Source organism: Mus caroli, unplaced genomic scaffold, assembly GCF_978045245.1.
Source record: "Mus caroli unplaced genomic scaffold, Mus_caroli_1 scaffold_1, whole genome shotgun sequence".
In the NCBI taxonomy this organism is placed as follows: Eukaryota; Metazoa; Chordata; class Mammalia; order Rodentia; family Muridae; genus Mus; species Mus caroli.
This window is the reverse complement of record NW_028227256.1, coordinates 185,816,760-185,842,371: the sequence shown is the minus strand read 5'-3', so window position 1 is coordinate 185,842,371 and position 25,612 is coordinate 185,816,760. Positions and strand designations below refer to the sequence as shown.

Sequence of the window (25,612 nt, the reverse complement as noted above, 5' to 3'; positions counted from 1 at the left end):
GGGAAAGATAAAAGTACTATAAGAATTCGAAATTATGAATGACAAAGGGCAATCGAGGGAAAGGCTCACAACTAAATGATCTTAAAAGAGGAAGAGAATTTCTAGTGTTTTCTCATATGATCTTCTACTTGTATTTGTATATAAGCTTTTTCACTCTTTTCCAAGCTAAGAAAATTCTTCTGACTGTTTGTTGTATATGAACAGCCTGGAAAGTATTCCTGGGAAAACTATTTTAATTCATATTGTAAACATTAAGAGAAAGGGGAACATAGATTTATTGAGCAAGCCTTTGCTTCAATTCTCAAAAGCCATTAGACAAATGAGTAAATTTGGGAGAGCTGATAAAAAAGAAATTATCATTTGCCAAGATCACTCTGACCCAGGGCTGGGCAGGATGGGGGGCAGTAAAATTCAGCATTCCTCTACTTGCTGTATACTGACTAAGCCAGACAAACAAAAAGCACAAGAAGTTTTTGCTTTGCTCTTGGAGAAAAATGTAGGCAAAGCCCCCCAAAAAGTTACACATCCCGTTCAGACTGGCCTTACCAGGAGCCTTTAGATTCTCCATGATTTTTGATTTTTGTTTGTTTGTTAAATTCAAGTCATGAAGGCTTACCACCTCAGAGATGCACACCTTGGCATCGCATCTCACAAACTGCTAGAAGAATCTGCAAGAACTTCAGTTATATATACAACACTTGTGTCCACCTAGGTCGATGGTAATCCCGATGGTGGGTTTTACATAAGAGGCCAGGAAGTAGCCCAGCTCTCCTCGCCCTCAGCTGACCTACCCAATCTCTGATCTATGTGAGAATTTATTGCTTGCTTTCCTGATGTTCAGCACCGTCCTAACCAACTGTTTGCGGAGAAGGTGGATGATGAAGTGAAGTTAAATTGACGCGTCTGTGATGTGCCTGGCAGCCCTCAGCGTGCCCAATATTAATTTGTTTTCTTTGGCTAGGTACGTGCTGCCAATGTGTATTACACGTGAGATGCACTTCAGTCCCGGTGATGTAAATTCTGCATGCAATTTGGTTGCACTGGAGGCCACAGGAGGAAGCGCAGAGGCATATGATGAAAACTGCTTCATACAATTAAAATATAAATTCATGTTTAGGTTCTTTAGCTAGCCTAGAACCTAATCCTCAGTAAAGCCCTGATGGTTTTCAACACTTTACTATTTGATACAGTTTAAGTATCAAAGCCAATGTTTGGTTCAGTCCTCTGTTAAAATCTATAATTAAATGCACACTCGAACCTTTGCCAGTATGTTGAAATAGATTTCAAAAGACCAGTGAAAATCTAATTTTAAAATAACTGTACCTTTCTTTTGTTGATTTGCCTTAACAAATTACCTTCCAAATTCAGAGGCCTTGTTACAAATTAGGATGAATACCACTTGAAGAAATTAAAATATATAATGCCAGTTCTCTCCAAACATTCAAAAATATTCTTCAGAAATCAAATCAAAACAAGAAATCCATGCATGCCATACATATATATTTGATGAGGGGAAAAACTAGATCCTTTCAATTTAATAACTGTCAAAATACTTTTTAAAAATGCTGTCCAAAAATCAGAGAAAAAGAAACATCTGACACTCAGTATGAAATAGCAGGAAGGGGAGATGTGGTTGGAAAAGGTCTGAATGGAGATCTGTTTCCTTTGCTGAGGCTTCCTGGGACCCTAGAAAGTGAGAGTCTCATGTGAACTTGGAACAGGAATTGGTCAGGTGGGTCCTTCAAAGAGCAGAAGGCGTCACTCAGCACCTCGGAGAGGGAAGGCTGACCGATGCCTCACAGTAAAGGAGCAGTTAGCAGGAATTTTCCATAAACAAGAGAGCAAGGATTTGATAAAGCGTTATGCAAATAAATCAAGGTAGGAAAGAAACCCAGCACTTTAAAGGAGTGTACAAATTAGAACACGAATTACAAGATTGGAAAAAGCAATTGCATCAATGTTCTCTTTCAACTTACACTCAGATTTATAAAAGCAAAACCCACAGAATTCTGAATTTACCTCGGAGAATAAAGCTGAATTAACCAAAACCCAGAGTGAATTTTACAGATACAAAACACCTATCAATTTTATTCATTTTTCTCTTAGAAAAAAAAGTGAATAGAGCCAATGTCATATTTACTGAGTGCAATAATACAAATTCACATTTTTACATTTGTTTTGAGAGCTGCCCTGCTCTTTATTATCATATATTTGTCAGGCCAATTATATAGGAAAAGATGTAGCCAGGAGCTATTGCAAAATATTCTACTGGATTCGGGCTCAACCCATTAAATTATGCATTTACCATCAGCAGTTGATTTCCTATTTTACAAATTATTTATGGTTACTAGATGCTGAATATATAAGTGAATATAATTTTTAAAAAATTAAAATCATTCTAGGTGCATACCTGTGCACCTGTCCTATGTGTAATAGCTCAGTCAATTCCTTTTCCAATTGGGCCTGATAAATACTCAAGATATGAATTCTAGGTTAAAACCATACTTGGAAAATTTAATTGGCAACTAACTATTTGTCCATTACACCTAAGAATTACTTCAGTAGGCAATAGCTTGTGAATAATATTAGCAACATATCTAAACTGTTCACATGGCCTTTCCCCACACATATATGTATTTTACATGCAGTTAAGCATACATACAAACACATTCCTATATGTATCCTAGCGGCTGCTTGTGATTTTAAAGGACCACATGTGCATTTATTTATCAGCCATGGCATCGATAATCTATATCCATGTAGACGTGGCCACAGGGAAAAAAAAAATCAATGATAAGACATGCAAAATGCAGCAAGAATGTCAAGCCGTAGAGACGTCTGGTGTCATCCCTGCAGTAGCAAATGCAGGAGAAGATGACTGGGGAGAGGTGAAATATTTCACTGTCAGGGAGCAGAGAAAAGCGCAATTCATTTCTATCTCGTGTGTTTTAGGACAATGACAATTTAATACAATACCAGTGGGTGTATAAGAGATAAAAACTGAACAAACTGGCCCAACATAATCAAAGATTTTCTCCAGAGAGCTGGTTTGGCCAGAGCTAGCCTTCACTATAGCACACCAACCTGGTATTGTTTCTCTCTCCTGTGAATTTGCTCGGGAACCAGACTCGGAGAGCAGTTTATCTGCTGCCATGACTTGAAAGTTCTCCTGTGGTCGCACACTCTTGTCTTCTTCGTAAATGTTTGTGGGGCTAAGCTAGAAAGTTTATTTGCTATTAATTGGTTTCATTAAAACCAGTGCTATGGATGGCCACTTATATGTAAAGTGCCAGCCAGAGAACTACATTGTAACTCCGTCTGTGAAATCATACAGAGGAGAGCTGTCCCTGCTGAACATCTTCTGACAAGCAAAACAAAGATAGAGTTTGTTTAATCACTAGGCTAACAGCAATGTTGAGGAATTTTTCACAAGTGACACAGACTTGCAATTTGGACACTGGGCTACCTTCTCAAAGAACCACGTCGTCTTTGTCTGTAATTCTGGCGGAAGGAAGGGATCATGAAAGTATTGTTAAACAGAACCCTAGAGAAGTTAGCTGCCCTCTTTGATGAATAGCACCAGGTATGGAAAATTAATTGCAAAAGTATGGCCCAGCTAATGAGATGGTCCTTATCTTTTCTCAACCAAGGAAGCACAAGTATTTTTCTGCTAGCTCAATATTTTACAAAAATGCCCGAGCTGTTGTTATTAACTAAATAAAAATCTGATCAAAAAACCTCAAAGTCATGTGTGATCATAAATTCTAAGATCTGGAGTATTTGAAGTGAAAAGGTGATTTCCTGTGTTATTTTCCTTTTAAGCTTAAAATTCCTGTCCTTTTTACTGTCTCAACTTTACGAAAAAATAACAAAAATCTTTTCCCTTGCTAGCAGTTTTAAAAGCTGAATTTTAATACCATTCTCCAAGAAGTAGACACTATACATTACAGGTCAGATTAAATTAAAGAAATATATCAAAGACTATCAATGTAGAATATATATATATATATATATATATATATATATATATATACATATATGTGTGTATGTATATGTATGTGTATATATATATATATATATATATATATATATATATATATATATGGAACAGTGCTACCTTATTGGGGAAAAAATGCTAGAAAAATGATCATCCATGCAAGAGAATTAATGGCTGTCCACAAGGGCTTTGCTAATAACATGGGTTAATCACCACTGCAACACACTAGGTTCAGTAAATAAAACTGCACAGATACAAACACATTAAGACAAGAAGCCGTCTCTGTAGGAAAGACCGAGCCCCCACTATTACCCTTGCCTCTGCTAAGATGGGAAGATGGTTAAATTCACCACCAAATGTGCACAGGGTAATGCCCACATACCCTAACACAAAGGGCTAAGGAAGCCAACGTGTCTGTCACCACCCCCTTCTACATGTAGTCCACTAACTCGGGGATACTTAAAAAAAAATTGTTACTTCAAGAAGAAAATAAATAAGTCACGAGTTACATAATGCAAATCATTTAGACGCACACTATTTATGCTATATAGATATATAGTTTAGGTCATGCATCATACTTATTTAATTCTTTGAAAAACAGAAATGTTCTGTTCAGTTTTGTGGTGGTTAAGTTTATGGGATTTTACAGTCAAAGAACACTAATTGCTGCTGGCTGTCATTTCCAGAGATTTACCGAGAGATTGTCTGAGACCCTACCTACACCCTACCTACACCACCTACCTTTAAGGCTGCAGGTGTTTGCAACAGATTTAGAGAGAAGGATCAAGACAGAAAGTAGAGTTCCAAGTCTAGAGTTTGGGTATTCTACCTCAGAAAAATAAACTTAAAGTAGCTCTTGGTGACTCTCAAATTCTGTGGTATCTAAAGGAACTTAGGGCAGGCTCCTATTTTTCCTTTAAAAAGGATATAGTAACCATGCCCATTATGATTTAAGCTTTCGTTGTAGCTGTGGTTATACACAGAATTCTTTCTTATTTTTATTCTTCATATTTCCCCATGATAGTATTACTTTGGAAGAAGTCTACCTCAATTCAGGTTAGCTCTTCCCAAGAAGGCACGAGTCAGAGGGGAAAATAAAAATCAACACCCTCAAACAGACAGAGAAAAGCATACACAATAAAATGCATATCGCTCTGCACAGGGATCCTTAAAAACACAAAACTGTTCTGTGTTCACTGTCTGGATTTCAACGATCAAAGCTGATATTTCCTAAACTGCCACCTCCTCTCCCTGTCGGTTTTGGAGTGTTTCAATTGCCTTCTTCCAACAGCTGTGACAACTGTTAAAACAGTCAGTAAAATTAAGTCCGCTCTATAATCCTGTAGTCAATGTTACATTTTAATCAGAGGTTGAAAGGGATTCGTGAGAGGAGCGCACTCATTTAGAATGATTACACAGACACATATGTCAAAACCAGCAGATACATTATTTCCGTCTATTTATGTTATCAGCTATTACTGCTATTCAATGCGAAACAAGCGTTACAGCATTGTGCTCTTGAAAGTGCTGGCGCCTTTCCGAAAATAAAAAAAAAAAATGTATGTACTTACATAGTTAAAGGTTAACATTTTAAGCTCTCTTAATGGTGGTCAATAAATTGCATGAATCTTTTTAACAGCCTCCCAAGCAGAAATGGTCCAATATTTTCCTTGGAAACTGCATAACTCAGGTTTCATTTCTATGTATACACCACGTGATGGGGTTGAAACCAGCACAATTACTATGAATATTAATAGCATGTATAAATTCTGTGGTTTATTAATTGAGACAGAGAGGCAGATGCATTCATTGCTCAGCCCTGGATCTTTCCGTCTGTCCAGTGAACCACGTAACCGCCACAACTGCACCCACACAATAAATCTGTTTTTAAAAGATGACTTTTAATTGAGCCAGAAAGAAAGAAAGAAAGAAAGAAAGAAAGAAAGAAAGAAAGAAAGAAAGAAAGAAAGAAAGAAAGAAAGAAGGAGAAAAGCTAGTTTGAATCTTGCGCCAACGCCAAAAGGACATGTGCCCTGGTTTCATTTAAATGCATCTGCTCTAAGAGGCTTATCTAAACTAATTATTCAAATTAGGTATAAGAAGTTAAATTCAAGGAAACTCCTATTTCCATGAACCCTTTGGAGAAATATATAAAGTTTGCTTTATTTATTTATTTGGGAGGCAAGGTCCAGACTCCGAGTGAGCATGAGGCTTTCTCACTGACATGAAGACAGTTCTGATTCTCCCATCCTATAGCCCAGGTGCACCGTGCTGGACTGGGCCGTCTTACCTTTGTTTGTATTTCATTTTTATTCTTGAGCATTTTAAGGTTGGCTCTTGCTCAAGTGTTTCAAACAGATGCAAAGACAGCCTCTCGGTGTTTCGGATCCTAGTCTTCTCCTGTGAGAGCGTGCGCTCTCTCTCTCTCTCTCTCTCTCTCTCTCTCTCACACACACACACACACACAAACACACACACACACACACACACACACACACACACTCAAACACACACAGGCAGCCAGAGACTACAAGCCACTTCTAGGTCCTGCTTGATTATGATGCAAAGCAAAGGGCAGTGGCTGAGGACAGCTAGTGGACTTCTACCACCAGCACACTGCCCCAGCGCTCAGAGTTGTTTTCTTCACAGTCTCCCAAGAGAAAGGATTGCCAAGAGCACTCTTTTAAAAATTATAACAGTTGCTATTACTGTAATGCAAAAGCAATATAACTGACTCAACAGAAATCAAAAGAGACCAGTGTCAGCTTCTGTGGTCCATGGGTATTTTATCTTAACAGTGGGTTGAAGTTAAGTTTATGACCTCTTCATTTACACAAAAGAGTCCAATTTGCTTTTCCTACCCCTACCCTGGACTTTTAATGATCTAAATATATAGAATATCCAAGAAGGCATTCATAAATATCAGTGAACTGGGTTTAAAGAAATTATATATATATATATATATATATATATATATATATATATATATATATATATTAAACCAAGCTCAGGCTCAGGACCTGCACATTGTCTATTTAAGGGAAGATTTTTTTTTTTGAAAAGTCTCTACTGTTTCTTCTTCAGTTTTCTCCCCTTTAAATATTTATAATGTGTGAAAATCTCATGTTACTTAATGGACTGATTTGCCAGTTAAGTACTGAGTTAATGCTAACCACACAAATACCATTACGCTGGCTCGGAGCAGCACGGGGCTAGTTGCTAAATTGTTCTCTGAAGGAGAATTAATAAATGTACAATTTTGCCTCTAACTCTGCGCGGTAAAGGGTGACAGGGAGTTTCAAATATCTGTCAAACTGCAAATACATAAGAGGCACTCAGTAGTATAAATCATTTTGAATATTGTATTTTAAAACATCTTTCCTGGGGAAAATGGATCTGGGTAAAAGATGCATTTTAACAGTTCACTGAGCAATGGTGCCCAGCGCCTATTCTTAGCACCTGAAAGAGAAGTGACTGTCACCCAGCTGTTTTAGTGACAGTCACAGAGCTGCCTCAAAGGTAACACAGTAGTCGGAGAACAATTCTCCACTTACTGAATTAGGAGATCACCCTCCACACAAAAGGCACCAGACAGACACCATCACGCACCCACACGCACCAAACACCCAGGTCACTACGTTGATCCGCGTGCACACACGCTGCCCGGTCCACTCTCCCGCACACACGCACCCCCACGCCGAGTTGCAAAGGAAAGAAAAAAAAAGAGGTACCTACTCTTCTTCGTAGTGCAGGGAAAAAGATTCAGGCAGGCAAAGTTCTACCGAATCCATGTGCGCCCGACAACCATTATTTGTGCACCCCACCTATAAATCAAAGTTTCCTTGACAGAGCCCGGTGCAATTAACACACGCGTTCTCCTGGTGACAGGCCCATAGGCACGGCCAGTTGGGACCAAGGCTCGCACACTCTCTCCTAATCAAGGACTTAAAGCCCCGATTGGAGCTTATTAATATGAAGTAGGGCTTTACATATGCAGTCCCACCGGCCCAGGAGCGCCTCTGATTGGGGGGCCGCTGCCCAATCAGGAGGGAGGCGACGCGAGCCGCCCGAGCCGCAGCCTGCAGGTAGGCAGGGCGAACGCCTGCCCGGAGCACGGTGGGCAAAGCTGCAGCCGCCTGCAAAAGCCCCAGCGATCCGCAGCTTCCCCCTTATTATTCTTTTAATTCCTACCCTCACACACCCCTGAGAAGCTTTTTTTTTTTTTTTTTTTAAAGGGAACGAAAGAAAGAAAGGGAAAAATATCAAGCGTAACTAACTTAACTCACTCTACGCTGAAGAAGATTTATGGTTGGTTTTTCTAACCTCAGACCTATTTTGTTTTTGCAAAGAACTCATGCCAATTCGATAGATTTGGCCGAAGGTGTCTGCGGAAGGTGGTGAAGGAAGTTAATCTGGCCTTATTCTGTGTACTGAGTTCTCAACCCCGGGAACGGCTATGTTTTACTTATTATTATTATTATTATTATTATATTATTGCTGCGTGTGTTCTACTGTCTCATTAACTTCCACTAATACCTTTCCTTGCTGTGTCCTGATATAAAGAACATTTAAAAATAAAATAAGACTTTCTTCGACATGGTTTCAGCCTAAGGACTGGTCGACCCCTCTGGGGTGGAAGTTAGCATCACAGAAGTACAGAAGAGTGCGCCGGATACTGTTGGAGAGAGAGGGCCTGTGCTTCTGTGGGTAATTCATATTCTCTCTCTCTCTCTCTCTCTCTCTCTCTCTCTCTCTCTCTCTCTCTCTCTCTCTCTCTCTCTCTGGTATATGAGGCACAGCCATTCACAACAAAGGTAAACAATTCAGGCTGCACTGTCTGCTTCGCTGCTTCACTTTCAGGTTTGGGCTGAAGACTGAGGGCAGGGACAGGGAGTGGCAACAAGAGCCTTGAATATCAGTGTACTTTGCGCAAAATCAACATACATTTTGTGTGTGTGTGTGGCAAGAACATGAAGCAGTGGCACTGAAAGTATCCTGAAGCATGTACCTATTTCAATACACGAGACATATTCATGTATGTGAATATTTATATTTATATTCATATTTTCATGTGAATATAAACACAACTATATGTAGATATGATTTTATACAAAATATTTGGCACTGAGGTAAAGCACAAATTATGAGCTTCTACACACAGCGCACCTGGCTTGTTTTAAAAAATTAACTCAGGAATATTTTGTATATTGCCCCTCAGCCTGGCCTACAAGAAGCAATTTCAGACAGATAATAATATACAAAAAATTATGGCAACTCAGTCAAAGGTGTAAGAAACAATGTAAGAGAAAAACACTATTTTTCCTGTTACGATAGTGTAGGGGCTGCTTCTAATTCTCATATAATAAGGAATTTCTTGTGCTCTATTTTAAACTATAGGATGGATATATATATATATATATATATATATATATATATATATATATACTAGCAAATGCACATTTGAAAGAGATAGCAGCTATTTCTAGCAAAGAGTTATCTGCTACCTCCTGGGAAGTGGAAGACCCAGGCTTTTGACAGAATTCAGCTTTCTTGCTTACCAGCCTCCTGCATCTGAAGTCTTACGGGGTAGGAAGAGGATCAGCTCTGTGATCAAAATAAGACAGCTCTGATATTCAGTGTGTGTTAAATTCACCACATCAGAACTTAACTCTACCAACCCTCTCAGATTTTCTTTAAGAAACAAAACACTAAAATAGAACGTCCACATTAAAATTCAGGATATAAAAATGACAGGCACGATTTTGTCACACACACACACCCACACTATGTATTGAGCTATATCCAAGATAGGCATCTGATTCCTTCCATGTGTGTTTTAAATGTACACAAGTGTCTAGAACCAGGAATTACACAGAAGAAGAAAAAAAAAGACTGTGCTTAAGAATACTGTATAAAAACAGGTAGTAAAAGCTTAATTGCCAGTAGCATTATGCTGTCTATATTGTTAAATGTGAACTCTGCAATTAAGATGTAAATTTGGTTGTGAGCACTGAATTAAAAGAGCTTTGATATGGAGAAGAAAATCCAAGCATTCAGCAGACACCCAGTTTTAAAAAAAAAAAAAGAAAGAAAATTAAAAGACTTGCCTATTCAGTAGAAAATGAGACATGGAATCAGTTTACAAGTAAAGAAATAAATAAAAAGATGTTTTGCAAGAAATATGTTCTTTTTTTCTAAAATGCAATCAGAGAAGTACAAAAGCATACACTGCTTTACAAAGAAAAGCATCTCTCAAACACTGCTCTGATTTTTTTACTAAATTAAAAATTTCAAAGTAATTAATAGATGTATATGCCTATCATATATTATATATATATTCAACATTCCAACAGAAGTTTCATATTTTTGTCCCAGAATACTTACTTAAAATTTTAAATTATTCTGTCTACTTGACACATCTTAATATCCCAAAGAATATACTCCACTCTGCACTTGTACAGCGCCCTGTACTATACTCAGTCTCATTGCACCATGCTGCTGTGACAGTGTTTATTGTGACTCCTTCGAAACGGCCCTTTAAAGACAAGGTTTGGAGTCAATTATTCACCAGCGAGTCTTAAAGTCACTACAAGGTCTAGAAGTAATCTTTGATTTCCCCAAATTTCCTTATTTGGGTAATTTATTTGCTGTCATTACAGACCATTTGATTTCTCTGCTGTGTATTTTGGACTCACATGCATGATGGACAAGTCTGTCCTCTGTGCCCACAAAGAACCATGCACAGATGTGCACAGCGTTCTTTTCTGATCCTTCCCTAACTACATCCTCGCTGAGCAACCAATGTATGCTAGGTAAGTGATGTGGCTTACACCCTGCCCAAGACCCTAAGGAGCCACTGGCAATCTTAAATCCAGTGCAACCAATTTAAAATAATACCCAATTGCAATAAACTTGCCAAAAAGCTTGCAGGAAAGTATACAAGCACATAGCTCAAGGCCTCTCAGGAAGCCCAACCCAGGCACGGAGCTCTCTCATCTTGGAAGAGGCAGGGACAGGGAACTATTAATAATAAACATGCCACCTGTAAAGCTGAATTAAGCACCCAAGAATCTCTACAGAGACGACTACAGAGACACACACACCAGACATGGGAGACCAGACATGGGAGACCAGACATAGGAGAACAGAGAGAAAAGCCTGGATAAGCATGCACTGTTGATCTGTGTGTACCCTTTACAATCTTACCACAAGATGTCCACCCAAATCAGGAAGAAATTGAACCAAACACCAAGACCCCTGAGGACTGTTGCACAAAGAATACACATAAATTAGTTACTCTCAGTCTCTCACGCACCGGGCCCACACTCTATGCAGAATTCCAATCTCTTCTTCATTAGACAATGCACTTACAAATATCTGAATATCTTCAACAAATGCAGAGGCACCAGTCAGAGGATAGATTTCATTTCTATTTGACTAAAACAATAACAAGCAATGTCTAAGTGGAAACAAGAGATAGGTTCCTGTGAATTGTATATGGCAGGAATTTTACTACATTCCCCAACAAAACCATGTCCTAAAACATCCTAACACTGTATTTTGGGGTTAGGCAAAGATGATGAGGAATTTGGTCTTGGTGTAATTCCTGTATTTCTAATGATTTTAGTTTTCAACTTTGTCCATGAGAACCAATAGGATAAATCCATTGAATTGTTTAAAATCATCTTTGGCATGTTTGAAGGTCTCCATTTCACACTGCACTTCTGACATGTGCTATACATTTGAAAGCCAACGGCCTAGTGCACTGGTAATTCCAGTTTGCCCTGTATCCTACCATTCAAAACTGTCGCCCCTTAAGTCCCTTAACATTTGAAAAGTGGTTTAGCCTTTAGAACCACTTTCCCTCCTATCTTAGACGTACTGTATACGGTACAATGAATAATAGCACATAAACTTAACTAAGCAAGATTATCAGAAACTACTGTCTTTATATCCCAAAGGAGACCAAACATCCTTCAGAAAAGCATCTTAAGTAACAAGCACAGAAGGTCAGATGCCAGACCCTGGGTACTGCCCTCAGGAGCCCTGTGGCCTTGTTCAGATCCCCTCACCTAACTGTCCCTTGTTCTGTCACTTGCAGAAGCCAGGCTCTATTGTGCTAGGAGCCTGCTGAAGCACCTTTCCCACTGAGAGCACAGACTTGCATTCAAGTTGGGATGTCCACTTTCCATTTCCACGGAACCTCTATCAGTTCACCTCACTTTGTGTGGCCTTTTGTTTCTAGGGAGTAGACTTTGATATTTAAATGATTGTCTCCATTGGCAAGATGAAATCATTTCTGTGGCAAGTGGTCGCTTCCACAGAAGCACTAATAAAAGCCTTGCCTTCTGACAAACCTCTTGTCCCATAAATCTATCTAACCCACCCCAAATTATGTAGTCTACATTCACCAAGGAGCTACTGTCTCACTTTGAGTAAGTACCAAACTCTTTTCCAAGTGCTCTCTCTCTCTGTGTGTGTGTGTGTGTGTGTGTATAAAAAGGGAGAGACAGAGAAACTACTAGAGGTAATTTGGTTTCTGTTTAATTAATTCAGGATTATTTTGCTTGCGTTTTGTCAGGCTAATAATATACACGGGGAAGTGTCAGTAAAAATTAAATTATAAACTACAGTCAGTCCAGTGGGAAAACTGACTTTCGTTACATTGTATTTCCAAGGCCCTCACTCTCATAAAATATCAGATACATGTTAGGGCATCCTGTAAGCTTTTTGCAGGCTGCATGGCATGCACTGACGGAGGCATAGTTAACATCAGGAAATTATACATTAATAAATGAGCTGCAGTTACATTCTTTCCTGAATGTTAAGCACCATGAGCTAAATGCAGAAAACATTCAAGGTCAATGTCCCGTTTTTAGACCTTTTCAGGCGGCTGTAATATTATGATAATCAAGCTTAAAATATTCCTATAGAAAGGGTAAATTAGCCTTTTCACTTGAAAGATGATTATGATAAACAATAAACCTAAGAGGGGACAAAGTCCCTATTTTTAAAAGCTATAAATTGTTGACTCAATGGTGTGTGTGATCGCGTTGTCCAAAATAAAGGGTGGTTTCATTCTGAGGGAACAGAGGGGGCGAGGAAACAGTGGGGGAGGGATGGAACGAATATGACAGACTTCTGAATATCAATGCATGGTTTGATGCCAGCAAAAGGACCAAATTATCCACCTTAGCCACCCTGTTACACATAGAGTATATCTGAGGATAAATGTGTGTGTGTGTGTGTTTCATGAAACACACACAAGAAGCACACTTTCCCTGATGATTATCAATATAATTTGAAAGGTTTCTACTCTGAGAGTTTCCATTAACCCTTTTTGTCCAGATTTTCAAAGAACTAGTTTAAAAGCCAGAAAAGAGACGGGGATCGATTGTGCCATCAGATACCCACATGAACGGGCTGAGAGAGTTCATTAGCCTTTTTTTTTTTTTTTTTTTACGTTAGAGGCTGACAAACTCTAAGGATCTGTTTCACAAATGACCAAGCTTGATAAAAATCTGCTTCCCTCAACCAACACTGATTAATTGGGACCACGTCTATCACACCTGCAGAAACCAAGAGATTGTCAAGTAAAAGGGCTTACAGGAAGGAGCCTTGGTTTGTTCTGAGACAGGTCAAGGTTCATATTCACATGACCCAGAGAGAGAATAAGGCTTTGGTATTCAGTCACTTTACTTAGGCAACTTTTTGTTTCTTTCTGTGTGGAATGGGAATTGAGAAAACAGTTTTTGTAGAATTGTTATCACAATTCAACAAGTTAAACTAATTCAGTAAACTGCCTGGCCCTGGTTGCAGGTTACAGGTGGAAGGCATATGGATTATTGGGCTATGGTCATTCTTATTTGAGCCTGTTATCCTAGCCTCATGAATGACAATCATCCCTCTTTATACTCTTAAAAATCCTTCAGTTTAGAAAACAAATCTTAACTGTTCTCCTCCTTACAGTGAGTTTTCTAATAGTATTAGCATTATTTTGAAATCCAATGGAAAGACTAGGTATAAGAGAATGCTACTGTAAGTCAATTGGACTCTGCCTTTGAGTCATTCAAGGTCTTAATTAAAACAGAAGAAAATTAAGTACAAGCATGACAATGTTGACAGAATCTAAAAACACCTGGGAGACAGACCACTGGGCTCTACTGTGAGAAATGATCTTGATTGTCCTAATGGAGGTGGGAAGACTGCCCACTCTGGGTGGCACCATTCCTTGGCTGGGATCCTGCATCTGTAGATGGAAGAGGAGCTGGACAGCAGCATGAATCCATCGCCCACTTCTTCTCAAGGGTTCTGTTGCCTTGACTGCTCCATCATGATGGACTATACCCTTACAGCTCACTTCTTCTCAAGGGTCCTGTTGCCTTGACTGCTCCATCATGATGGACTATACCCTTACATTGTGCACCAGAATAAGCTGGTTCTTCTTTGAGTTGTTTTTGTCATTCTCTTAGAAGAAGAAGAAGAAGAAGAAGAAGAAGAAGAAGAAGAAGAAGAAGAAGAAGAAGAAGAGGAAGAGGAGGAGGAGGAGGAGGAGGAGGAGGAGGAGGAGGAGGAGGAGGAGGAAGCATCTTCCCCAGTAAAGCACAAATACCATTTGCCTTAAGATTCTGTGAACTGCCTGTTATTCTATGTGTCCACTGGCTGAACAAAATGCACAGGAGCAAAGTAAGCCAATGCCTTCAGAGTGGTCATCTTGTCTGATGAGGAGGACAGTGCCAGGAGAGTTAGTAGAATCGGTTGGCTCTACAAATTACTCAATTGTACAATCTTCCCCCAAAAGGAGAGAGAGAGAGTATACCCTTCTGCATCTCTTCTTTCATATCCTTCTACTGAAGCAGTTCAGGCCGGTCAACAGTGATGCTGGCTTCCATTGTCCCAGGCAAGAGAAGTGAGTTTGGACAATGGGGTATTTGAGGCAGGGTTAGCTTAGGTTAGGAGTTCAACCTGTTTTACCTTACAGATACATGGCTCCTGATAGCTAAGAGCCTTAACACAAGTTATACACCTAGATGGTGAGTCTGTCCCTATCAGAAACTTCACATTTCCTTCCTCTCTTGGTTAGCATCAGACTACTAGCATTAATCTCACAATTGGTGACAATACACCAGTGCATGGAAATAGGGCACACTGAGATCTGAGTGTCCCAAGGGAAAAGGTCCTCTGAAGAGTTAAGACACATTCAAACCCAAGAGATAAATTCCACATGTATACTTTGTCCCCAAAGCATAGTAGAATCTCTAAAATCACACCTTTCCTTTTCTTTTCAAGATTTATCTTGATTTTTAGTTTTGTGTGTGAGTGTGTGTGTGTGTGTGTGTGTGTGTGTGTGTGTCTCCAATTTGGGTTTGTGCACACAAGTGCAGTTCCCACAGAGGCCAGCAGAGAGCATCAGATGTCTTGCAGCTGGAGCTGCCTAATGTGTTAGTAGAAGAACTTCCTAGTCCTCTCTCTGCAAGAGCAGTGTGCACTCTTAGATGCTGAGCCGATTCTCCAACACCTTAGAGTAATAACTTTTTAAGGAAGAAGGAATTAGTGGGTGTTATAAATTAATTCTCCCTCCTCCCCCATCTAACACAGGTAGATTTAGGGGTAGTGATTGCCTTTGGAGATTGAGTTTTTACAAAATGCTTACTGTCCCCACCACCACCCCACCAACACCCCTGCCTCCACTCTGACACTAACTGCAATTTGTGGAGCTGCACTGAGTCTAATGACATCCCGAGGATCAGTGATGAAACTTGGCAAATAGTCTTATCAATGCTTTAGAAACATGAAGTACATATCATGGATGGATGGATGGATGGATGGTAGAACGAACAAACAAATGAACTCACAGTGACTGTTCCTCTGCTGCTAATAGGGAATTCAGTTTATGGTGGCTCGCTGACTGGTGTAATATAAAGAAGTTTGAAACCTGAAGGGTTTTGTTTTGTTTTGTTGTAAGATAAATAGAGAAGAAAAAGGATGATGGGAGGAGAAAAAGATCGAAGAGAAGAAAGGATGTAAAAGCCAAGGCCAGGATCCGGGACAGTGCTTCAGCCACCACTTTGAGATGAACTACTAGATAGCCAGGCAGGAGGTGGGGGTGGGGGGAGGGGAAGGCATGACTTTGTTCATCTTTTTATTTTCTGTTTTCCAGATATTCATATTGACCAAGTTTTGGATGATGCAAAACAATGAAAGCAGCTCCACCGGAAGCCATCGCTGATACCCAGACTCTCCTGCTCCAGGGCAATTATACTTTCTAGAACAATAGCTCAGATAGGCACTGTGACCAAATCATCGTTTGGCAAAGCCGTCAGAGCTGCTCTTGTGAGCCTGCACACAGTTTTGGCTTTAGGAAATCGTGTTTCTTAAATTTCATCCCGTTAAGATTTTGTTGGTGAGATGTGGACAAATACCCAAGAGAGAATGACCACAAGGGCTCTGTTTCTCTGAGGTGACATGCTAAAGCTACAGAGAACAGAGATAATGCCCAGCAGGGGGGTGGGGGCTAACTACTGGGCCAAGAAGTCAAAGGTTTCACCTCGGGCAGCTCTCTGGCTCTCTTATCTCCTGTCACACAGTTCTTCAAGCAAGCCCTGTGTGGCTGTGCAGATGCACATGTGTGCTCACCATGAGAACTCTCAGAAGAGGCTGGCTGGCCACTGAGGCCCCAGGAATGCACCTGGCTCTATCTCCCCATTTTTGGGGTTATAAGTACATGCCATCATGCCGGGTTCTTTTACATGGGGATTGGGGATTAAATGTAGGTCCCCGTGCTTACACATGCAGTCCTGTTCTTGTATTCCATGCTTCATCCCTAGAGTTAAGTCCTGATATGAACACATCATATTAGTAAGAGCCATTGCTTGTTGTTGTTTTCCTAGAAAGCCACACTAAGGGCTAGCCATGGATCTCAGCAGGAAAGAGCCTTGCCACAAAGCATAACCAACCACCTGAGTTCAATTCCTCAGGGTTCACATCTAACACAAGTTATCCTCCCCAAGTTATCCTCTGACCTCCACAGGTGTCTGGTGGCAATCATGTACTCACACACAAAGTTAAAGACTGAATAATTAAAATATAAAAAGAGAAGGGAACCAAACTTTGGATACAAAATAAAGTAAGACAAAGAATTCTTCTATTCCTCTCGTATAGTAGGTCAAACAACATAACTGTGATGGAATGGCAGGTTATGCCCTGAAGATGCCAGGCTCTCCCCTCAACGTGCCCCCCTCCCATCCTCAATCCTTCCCAGTCCTGAAGTTCATGCAATCAAAGTCCGAATTACAGGAAGCAGAATAACACAATTAAAGAACCTGTTTGGGTTTTTTTTTTTTTCATTCTTCCTTCCTTCCAGAATGTTGAATTAGGAAGCTAAATAAATCAAAGACAATTTTCATTAGAGAGAAAAGAAACTTAGTTCACTCTTTGATAAATTAGAACTCTAAACAAAGTAGTGAAAATTAACAAAGGGGCCAGCAAGATGGCTCCGTGTGTAAAGGTGCCTGCCACCGGGCCTACAAACTTGACTTTGAACCCTGGAAGCTTTGGCTGTTGACATTTTAAAATGATAATTAGCAGGTAGACTATTTCCCAAATTGGGCCTCTTTTTGCTCCTTACAATCATCTTATATGACCTGTGGAAATTCCATTGTTCTATTATTCTGGTCTTCATTGCTGTCTTCATTATAGAGATGACAGACTGAGATCCAGGGGCCTTGGCTAGTCAAAGACACCCAGACATTGCAAAGTCACAACCTGATTTATGTATCAAGTTTTTAATTCTACGTCGTTACTGCTTCTGGGTTAAAGCTGTTTCTTATACATCATCCTTGGGTCCTCTTAAAAGGCCACACAGAAAGGCAGGCACTGGGTTGCCTGTAACTGTCGGTCACCCGGAAGTTTTGCTTCAGAAAGCAGAACACAGCGGCCATTCACCACGGTCCGCCTTGCTGCGTCTCCATCCTTCTTGACATACGTGCACTTTTTGGTGAGTAAATGCCTGAGACACCAACAAAGACCCAGAACACAAAGGAAGACCCCAGCTCTGCTTTTCCCTTCTCAGCTCTTCACTTGGCAAGCTTTGCAATAGCTCCCCTCATGGCTGTTCTGCTGCCTCCAGACAAGAAGTCTGTCTCCTCTGAGGGACCCAAAAGCCCAAGGAGAAACAAGTATTTCTTATGAAAACACAAGCAGAAGGGCTTGGGATACTGTTCAGTGGAAAAAGGCTTTGCCTGGCATGCACCAGGCTTTGGTTTCCACCCTCTCCAGGGAGAGTTATCTGTTATAAATAAATTCTGTAGTATCACAGAGAGCCTGCTCCCCTGTGCATCTGCCTGCTAGTCTATCACCAAGGACATGCACCAAGACAATTACATAGCAGACAGAAAATCCTCACAAGTCCCTCCAGGGCCACCATACAGAACACACACACACACACACACACACACACACACACACACACACCAATCTCATAAACATTTACTCAGCTTGATTTTTTTTTTGCAAGTATGCATCAAGTGTTTGAGGGAAGTTCAATGTTTCAGCAGTTTTTCAGTTAGCTACTTATTAAATGGGATAGATGAGACCTATTTTGACTTATGAAAAAGGGTTTGTTGTTGTTGTTGTTGTTGTTGTTGTTGTTGTTTTGGACTGAACCTCCCAACTCTGAGGATGAGAAAATAGACTCCCACCTTTTTCTTTTCTCAAGCTGAGGGACCTTTGGACTAAGGGAGTCAACCCTACTATGTCTTGGTCTCTTCATTTTTTAAAATGTGTATGGCTCCAACCATCAGCAGCTAAGGGGGTTGAAGGAAACAGTCTATATATCAGTGAGCCCCCAAACTCTAATCTAGACAAGTAATTTATAATCTCTGGCATCAGGAGTTTGTAAGGTTCCCCAGATACTTTGGATGTGCAGCCAAGTTTGAGACTAAGAACTGCTAGTGCATCGCTAGCGCAGAGCCCAGCATCATTAGCAATCCCACATAGGACTCAGAAGGAAAAAACATCAACTTGAAGGGGATGGGGTTGGGGACACCTGGTTCAGCTTTCCCTTACCATCTTTGAGTTCCTAGGTCTAATCCCTGGAGCCTCCAAACTAAACCAGCAAAACTAGACATAGTGTTGCAAGGGTTGGAGATGCTGCTCATTCCTGGAAGGAAAGAAAAAGTATCCACTGGTTAGAATGCCTTACTCAAAGCTCTGCAGAGAGAAGGCTGGCTGTGGACTCTGGGAAATTCTCAGTTCTACTGTTAGGATAATTAACGTGCTGGAGGGGCTATAGAGGGGTCTGTCTCCGTTGAGAGCAGCTGCTCCTCTCAGAGGATCTGAGTTGATTCCCAGAGTCTGCTTAGGGTGGATTGAACACCCTCTTCTGACCTCTATGAGTGCTCTGATTCTCTCTCTCTCTCTCTCACACACACACACACAAAGATATTTTTGGAAGAAGCACGTCCCTCTTTGCTTACATCATAAGGGAATATACTCTACAAAGCAGCGTTTGTTAGGAATGAAACGTGTGAGACGTGTGATGTAAGACTACCATGAGCTACGCTCATGCAAATGAAACGATATTCTTTGTGCCTATGGGAAAGTCACTGGCTCAATGGACTCTAGGGCTTGGTTGGTAGTTGGTTCTGTTGTCAGCGTATCTCCTGTAAGCTTGTGATCCCAGGACAGTTCTCTAAAGATCAAGAGAAATCCTGCAATGAGACAGCCCAGCTGCCTAGGAGAATTGTCTAGAGACTACAGCAGTTTGGATTCCAAAGCCAGTGAGTCAGAATGGCCCTGGCGGTGCCACAAGATGGTGCTTCAAGTTAAGTGTGAGCCTCAACCAGCATTGCAAAGGGAAGAAAGTGGGTGGGGTTCACTGCCTCAGGGAGTGGGGTTAGGTAAACTGAAAACCACCTCTGAGTGGCATTGTCCTGAGGACGAGTATTTTATGAGTTTGTCCATTTAGGAAATTGAACCAATCGGAGTGCAATACTGCCAAGGTGTGGCCTGCAAGCAATACAGAACTGGCCAGTGAGGCATATGTAAGTACAACTTAAAAGAATATCTAAGCCAGTAAGCACGGTGCAAGCCTGGGCACCCAGTGATGGAAAGGCTAAGGTAGGAGGAAAGGTTGATAACTACAGCTGTAATGCCTGCCTGCCTGTGGTACACAGGGAGGGTTGGGACATCCTGGGCTAACTCATGCACTCAACCACCCCCAACTCACTGACCAGATTACACTCAGGCAGTGGAGGTCTAGCTCAGTAGTAGAGTGTTTGCCTAGCATGTATGAACCCCCCTCCTGCCTTCCTTCCACCCCTCCCTCCCCTTCTCTCCCCTCACTTACTCCCTTTCTCTCTCCCTCCCTCCCTCCCTCTGTCCCTTCCTTCTCTTCCTTTTGTTGGGATGGGGCTGGGACATGGGGTTCATTCTAGGCAGAATCTGGGATAACACTTCAGAGAAATCAGAAGAGCCAGCAAGGGAAAAGTACTGAGCGGAGACATGGGGTCAGCAAAGGCATGCAGCAGGACAGAGAGCTCAGTGCCCTGCCGTCTCCTAACTAAATGCCGCCCCGCCATCTTTCTTGGGTGTGTCTGATTCTCCGGAGATGATGCTTCCTGTAAGAAAGACAACTCTCCATTCATGGTAAGTAGCCCTACACTGACAGGTGAGGACAGAGAGCAAGACCACCGGGGAGGAAGTGGGACGCTCACTGAGCAAGAACAAGATGCCAGAAGCCTATGGCTTTGATCATTCACTTTTTAAAATTATTTTACTGAAACAAATTCTTTCACATGACTCTCCTCTGCGACACTTTGGACTTTCCATTGGAAGCTGGCAGTGAAGAGGGGCTGCCCAGGCCAGCTCAGGGGTACAGCTTAAAGCCACAGCTTAATACCATATGCACTCGCAGTCAAGAAAGACCTGTGGCATCTACATTCACTCGAGCGCGTGTGGTCTAAAGGCTTTAGAAATAAGTAAAACAAAAAGCAACACTGCTGTGCAACCCCTCCTTCTACGTGGACTTCCCCACTGCTGCCCTTCCATATGTACCACAGACCTTCCCCAGGCTCTTTTGAGCCAGTGTTTCAGAACCAAACAAGATGTAACTCAGTGTTAAAACCCATCCTTGGTACACCCCACCCCTGTGTGCGAGTAGTGGGGAAGGAGGTGTAAGACACAAAAAATTAACCTGTCTCCTTTGTTCAGTGTGTCGCAGAGGATGTCTTCTTAGCACTCCCCCCCCTACCTGCTTTGCAAATTGTCCCATAAATATGTCCACGGCCTCATGTGAAGTCCTCAGCTGGCTCCTGACCTCAACCATGGCTGCCCTTTCTCTGCTGAAGATGGGCCCCTTGGATCACTGGCTTGCTATTATTCTGTGCCTAATGGGCCTGACCTGTGCAATATTTTTTTTTTATCTGGCTACGGTCCTATCTCTAAATTCTCTGTTTTGAATGAATACCGATTTTGTGACATGAAGTCTGCTATATAATGAAATGCAAACAATGGAAAGGCTAAATCAGTTTACAAAAAAATCTATTTGTCAAACAGTGTGGAGATGCTCCCAATTTAGCCCAGCAGCCCATGCAGTTCTTGATAAGGGAGCTAAACACCCAGCAGTTCGCCAAATGAAAATAAAAGCATCTAGCCAGGGATATATTCTCCTTTCAAAGTCTTTGTTGTAACTTGTAGCTAATTAAATGCCCTTACACATGAGATGCACACAGCAGCAGAATCAGGGCGAAGAGTGGAGCCCAGCACAAGCTTCCCGTGAGTGTCCCTTAATGCATTTACATTTCTATAAGGCTTCATCAGCCTGGAGAAAAAAAAAAAAGGCACAAGAGGAGTCCTTTCTTGTTCAATTGGACCAGAAAGATTTCTAAGCCCTGTAAAAGAACGTGCTCAACATTTAAAAAGAAGAAGAAGGAAAAAAGAAAGGAAAAAAGAAATAGTAACTCTGCCTTAGATGCTGGGGAGAGACAGTAACTAAAGAATTTTTAGGAACTGAAAGGGTTTGATTTTTTTTTAATGTGTACCATTTTTCCCATGCCCAGGAACTGTTGGCTGGCAGATGCCTACCTGTGTGGAGGCTGACATTCATTAAAGATGCTCTGAACTTACCATGCCACACTTGTCAATACAGGGTTGCATTTCTAACAATAGACTATGGAGATACTAGACACATGAACGGCAAGGGCGTTCTTCACCCCTTCCTGAGTTTTACTGCCCCATTGGAAAGAATTTGAAATGTTAACCCTCTGCTGAGTGTGTCTGCTCACCGTACAAGAAATTGATTACCAAACGTAATGCTGAGTTGTCATTGTCTCTACTTGGTACCACTTGTCCATTCAAGCGTATCCAACAAAATGGAGTGGCTCCAGAGAAGCAGAGTGGAATGTCTGCAGAGGGGACAGTGCTAGAGACTTGCCAGAGAATTAGATGCTCTTTGGGGTCTGGGTAATTTATATTACAGTGATTTCTCTGTGTCTGCTCACAATTCACATGTAGATCCCTCAGGTTCAAACAACACCTCCAGAGTCCCCTTCTCAACACTCCTGACCCCTAGACAGAGCCCTGTGTGTGGCCTCGGCCCCTAGAATTCTCTCCTCCATATGGACACTAAGAAAGGTCATTTCCTCCCAGGAGGCAACTTGTCCCTCCATTGTTTTGCATTTTCATATCTCTTTATGCATGGTTTTACTTCTTTCACGAACCTGCAGTCTTGATGAAAGTCTTATCTCTGATGTCCACAACAGAGCTTCGGACTACTAGAGCATCAATGCTTCAGCTCCTTATTAAGTAGTGGGAGGGGTACACTGCAGAGCATCAGCCTCTGACTTCCCGTTTTCTATCACATAAGTGATTAATGAATGTGACCCCTTGGGTCATGAGAGGAATACTGGCTTCTGTGTGCAGGCTTACATTGGTCAGCTTTTAAGTCCTATTGGTTGTGACCCACGTCACCTCCATAATCATAGTGTTCTGTATAAGTGGATGTCCTGAGCAGTGGCTTCGATAGTTCTCCTCCACCTCTCTTTCTCATTCTGGTCCATTCTCGATGATGTTCTCTCACACAGCTACCTTGGTTCTCCCAAGGGGGCGTCAAACAGAATTCAGAGGTTTTGCATCTGAATACCCCGTCTGTTCTCAATCCAACCCAAACCCTCTTTTCTGCTTTAATTTGATATTCTGCACCTAACAGCAGATGTGCAGACCCCCATCGAACCTGAACATGCTGAACTCGTGGCCCTGCTACTGTATAGGTAAAGTCAATCCATTCCTGCTACCCTCCATGAGTAGAAAACGGCCCTGCAGAGTCGTTTGCTTGGTTGGTTGGAAAAGGCCATTTCTGTTTGTAGTTAGGAAAAAAAAAAGGAAACTGCTTTTCTGAGCTAAGTCTCTAAGGATGACCTGAGAGGACGCATTCATGGTAAATTAGATAATCTTTACTGGCAGACGGGAAAGGGTTGGATTTCTCCAATTGGCTATATCCTCTTTAAAGCAGGCACTGTCTAGTTTATGCCACTAGGCTTGTCTCTACTAGGCTTGTATACAGTAGTTGACTAATAAGGATTCCATGAATGACACTCTGCCTAGTCCTGTACTAGGGTCCTCTAGCCTTTAATGTGATTCTTTACATACAGTAGGAGCTCAATAAACTCCATTTGCATGAACAGAAATAGCATCTTAACTTTTTCATTCTTTGCCAAAATATAAAAATAGAGCGAGACACAGAAGGAGGGCACTTTCAGTGACTAGGGAACAAGGATCCTCCAAGCAAAAGTCAAGAATTGTATTAAATTAAAAACAAAACCAGGTTATTTGTTTACATATTCCAAATAAACTATACATATAAAAACTACTTAAAATGTTGTATTCACATCGCCCTCTGGTGTTGGACTCTCCTAGATAATTAAAAAGACCCTTAGACTTCAAATTTAGGTAGGATATTCCTCCAAGAGGGGGGCTCCCCACCATCTCTGATGACTACAGAATGTGTTCGACAGCGGATGAGAAGTGAAGGGGTTTTCAAGTTTGCTACCATTGCTGTACTCCATACCAACAAGGCATGGGACCTCCAATATATTTGCTTAATGGAACAAATTCCCCCTTCTGTCAAGACAGTGCCTCACTGGGGGTGTCATTAGAGAGCCATGTCACAAGGTTGCTGGCTGTACCACATGAAAGGTGTATGGTAAAACCCAAAAAGGCACAGCTTTGTGACAGTGGCATACTGTGAAAATGTAGCCCTTTCCCAAACCAAGTACACAAGAAGGTGCTCAAAGGATGGCCAACGAGCCTGGAAACAGAGACAATCTGAGCCTTTGCTCTTCTCAGTCAGGATACCAATGTGGCCGAAATGAAGTAATACATCTACCATATAGTGACTGCTGGTGTCATGCGGGGAACCCTGGAATAATATCTAGGTAATAAGCTCACTATTTTTTCCTGGCTATGTAAACATACACACACACATACACACACACAAAGATATCATTGGTCTTCAAAGAAATTTAACATAGAGCACTGATTAAAGGTTTCCCCAAAGCAGGCATATATTTGCAAAACGCCTTAGACTGTGAAACATCAAGTAGAAAACAGATCTCAACACAATTCCTTTTGTGGGGTGCTTTAAAAAGTCACCTTGTACTCACACCACCACATCATCACCACTGTCAGCAGCCCTGATGGCAATGGGTCCTGGTTATTATGGACAATGCTAAGTACTGCCAGTTGATGATGAATGAAATCTGTCCTCAGCACCTGCCATCCCGTGGCTCACTGGAACTCAGCCTTAATTAAGACCCAACGCTACTGATTGGGAAACTGAGGCTCCATGGTGCTCTGCAGACAACTAGCAGAACGATCTGTCTAGATCTGGAAGGCAGCTGGCTTTTGCTCTTGGCCATTTTCTTTTTTTCCCTTTTTTAAAAAAGATTTATTTATTTTATCTATATGAGTACAGTTGCTGACTTCAGACACACCAGAAGAGGGCATCAGATCCCATTACAGATGGTTGTGAGCCACCATGTAGTCGCTGGGAATTGAGCACAGGACCTCTGGAAGAGCAGTCAGTGCTCTTAACTGCGAAGCCATCTCTCCGGCCCTTAGCCATTTTCTTTACTGCCATTAGGGACAAACCCTTATGATACTCTGAACACGACCCAGGACTAGTGTGGTTCTCCTCGCCTGCCGGATACAACAGTCCTCTTTTTTTGCGAAGGGAAGAGGTTTGAGAAGGCTGAGGGAATTTGGGGGAGAAAGTTAACAAGATTAAGTGAGATAATAAAAAGAGTGTCTTCAGCAGTCTGAAGAAACAGCAATTAAGCAGAGAATACTAAACTTCGGGGTGTCGAGTCAATTTATCTCTACTATATTTGGCAGGCATTTAACACATTGCTGTTAGCACCAAGCTAGGTGCCAAACTAAATATTTACACACAAGGGAGATGCTAGCCTGCATTGTTGCCTTAGAAGGCATCAGCTGAACATGGCTCCGAGAGGCACTCCCTCACCGAAGTCTTGCACGTGGTTGTGCCCACGTGCACACCTCCCTATACACTCCTGATCACAAAGGCTCATTGGTGCCAAGAATCTACAGGTTTTAATC

At 41.5% G+C, this 25,612-nt stretch overlaps 1 protein-coding gene across 10 annotated transcripts in view; it reads right to left on the bottom strand.

Annotated features, from left to right (window-relative positions):
- The window catches only part of Esrrg (estrogen related receptor gamma), a 614,884-nt gene that overhangs the window by 205,986 nt on the left and 383,286 nt on the right, over positions 1 to 25,612 (bottom strand). The window contains exon 1 of one of the 10 annotated variants that reach the window (XM_021166345.2): positions 7,733 to 7,920. The exons of the other annotated variants lie outside the window; for them this stretch is intronic. Within the exon in view, the coding sequence (XP_021022004.1) occupies positions 7,733 to 7,788 (56 nt within the window). The 5' untranslated portion in view covers positions 7,789 to 7,920. Of the gene's footprint in view, positions 1 to 7,732; positions 7,921 to 25,612 lie in introns of those variants that run through there. 10 annotated transcript variants of the gene reach the window in all.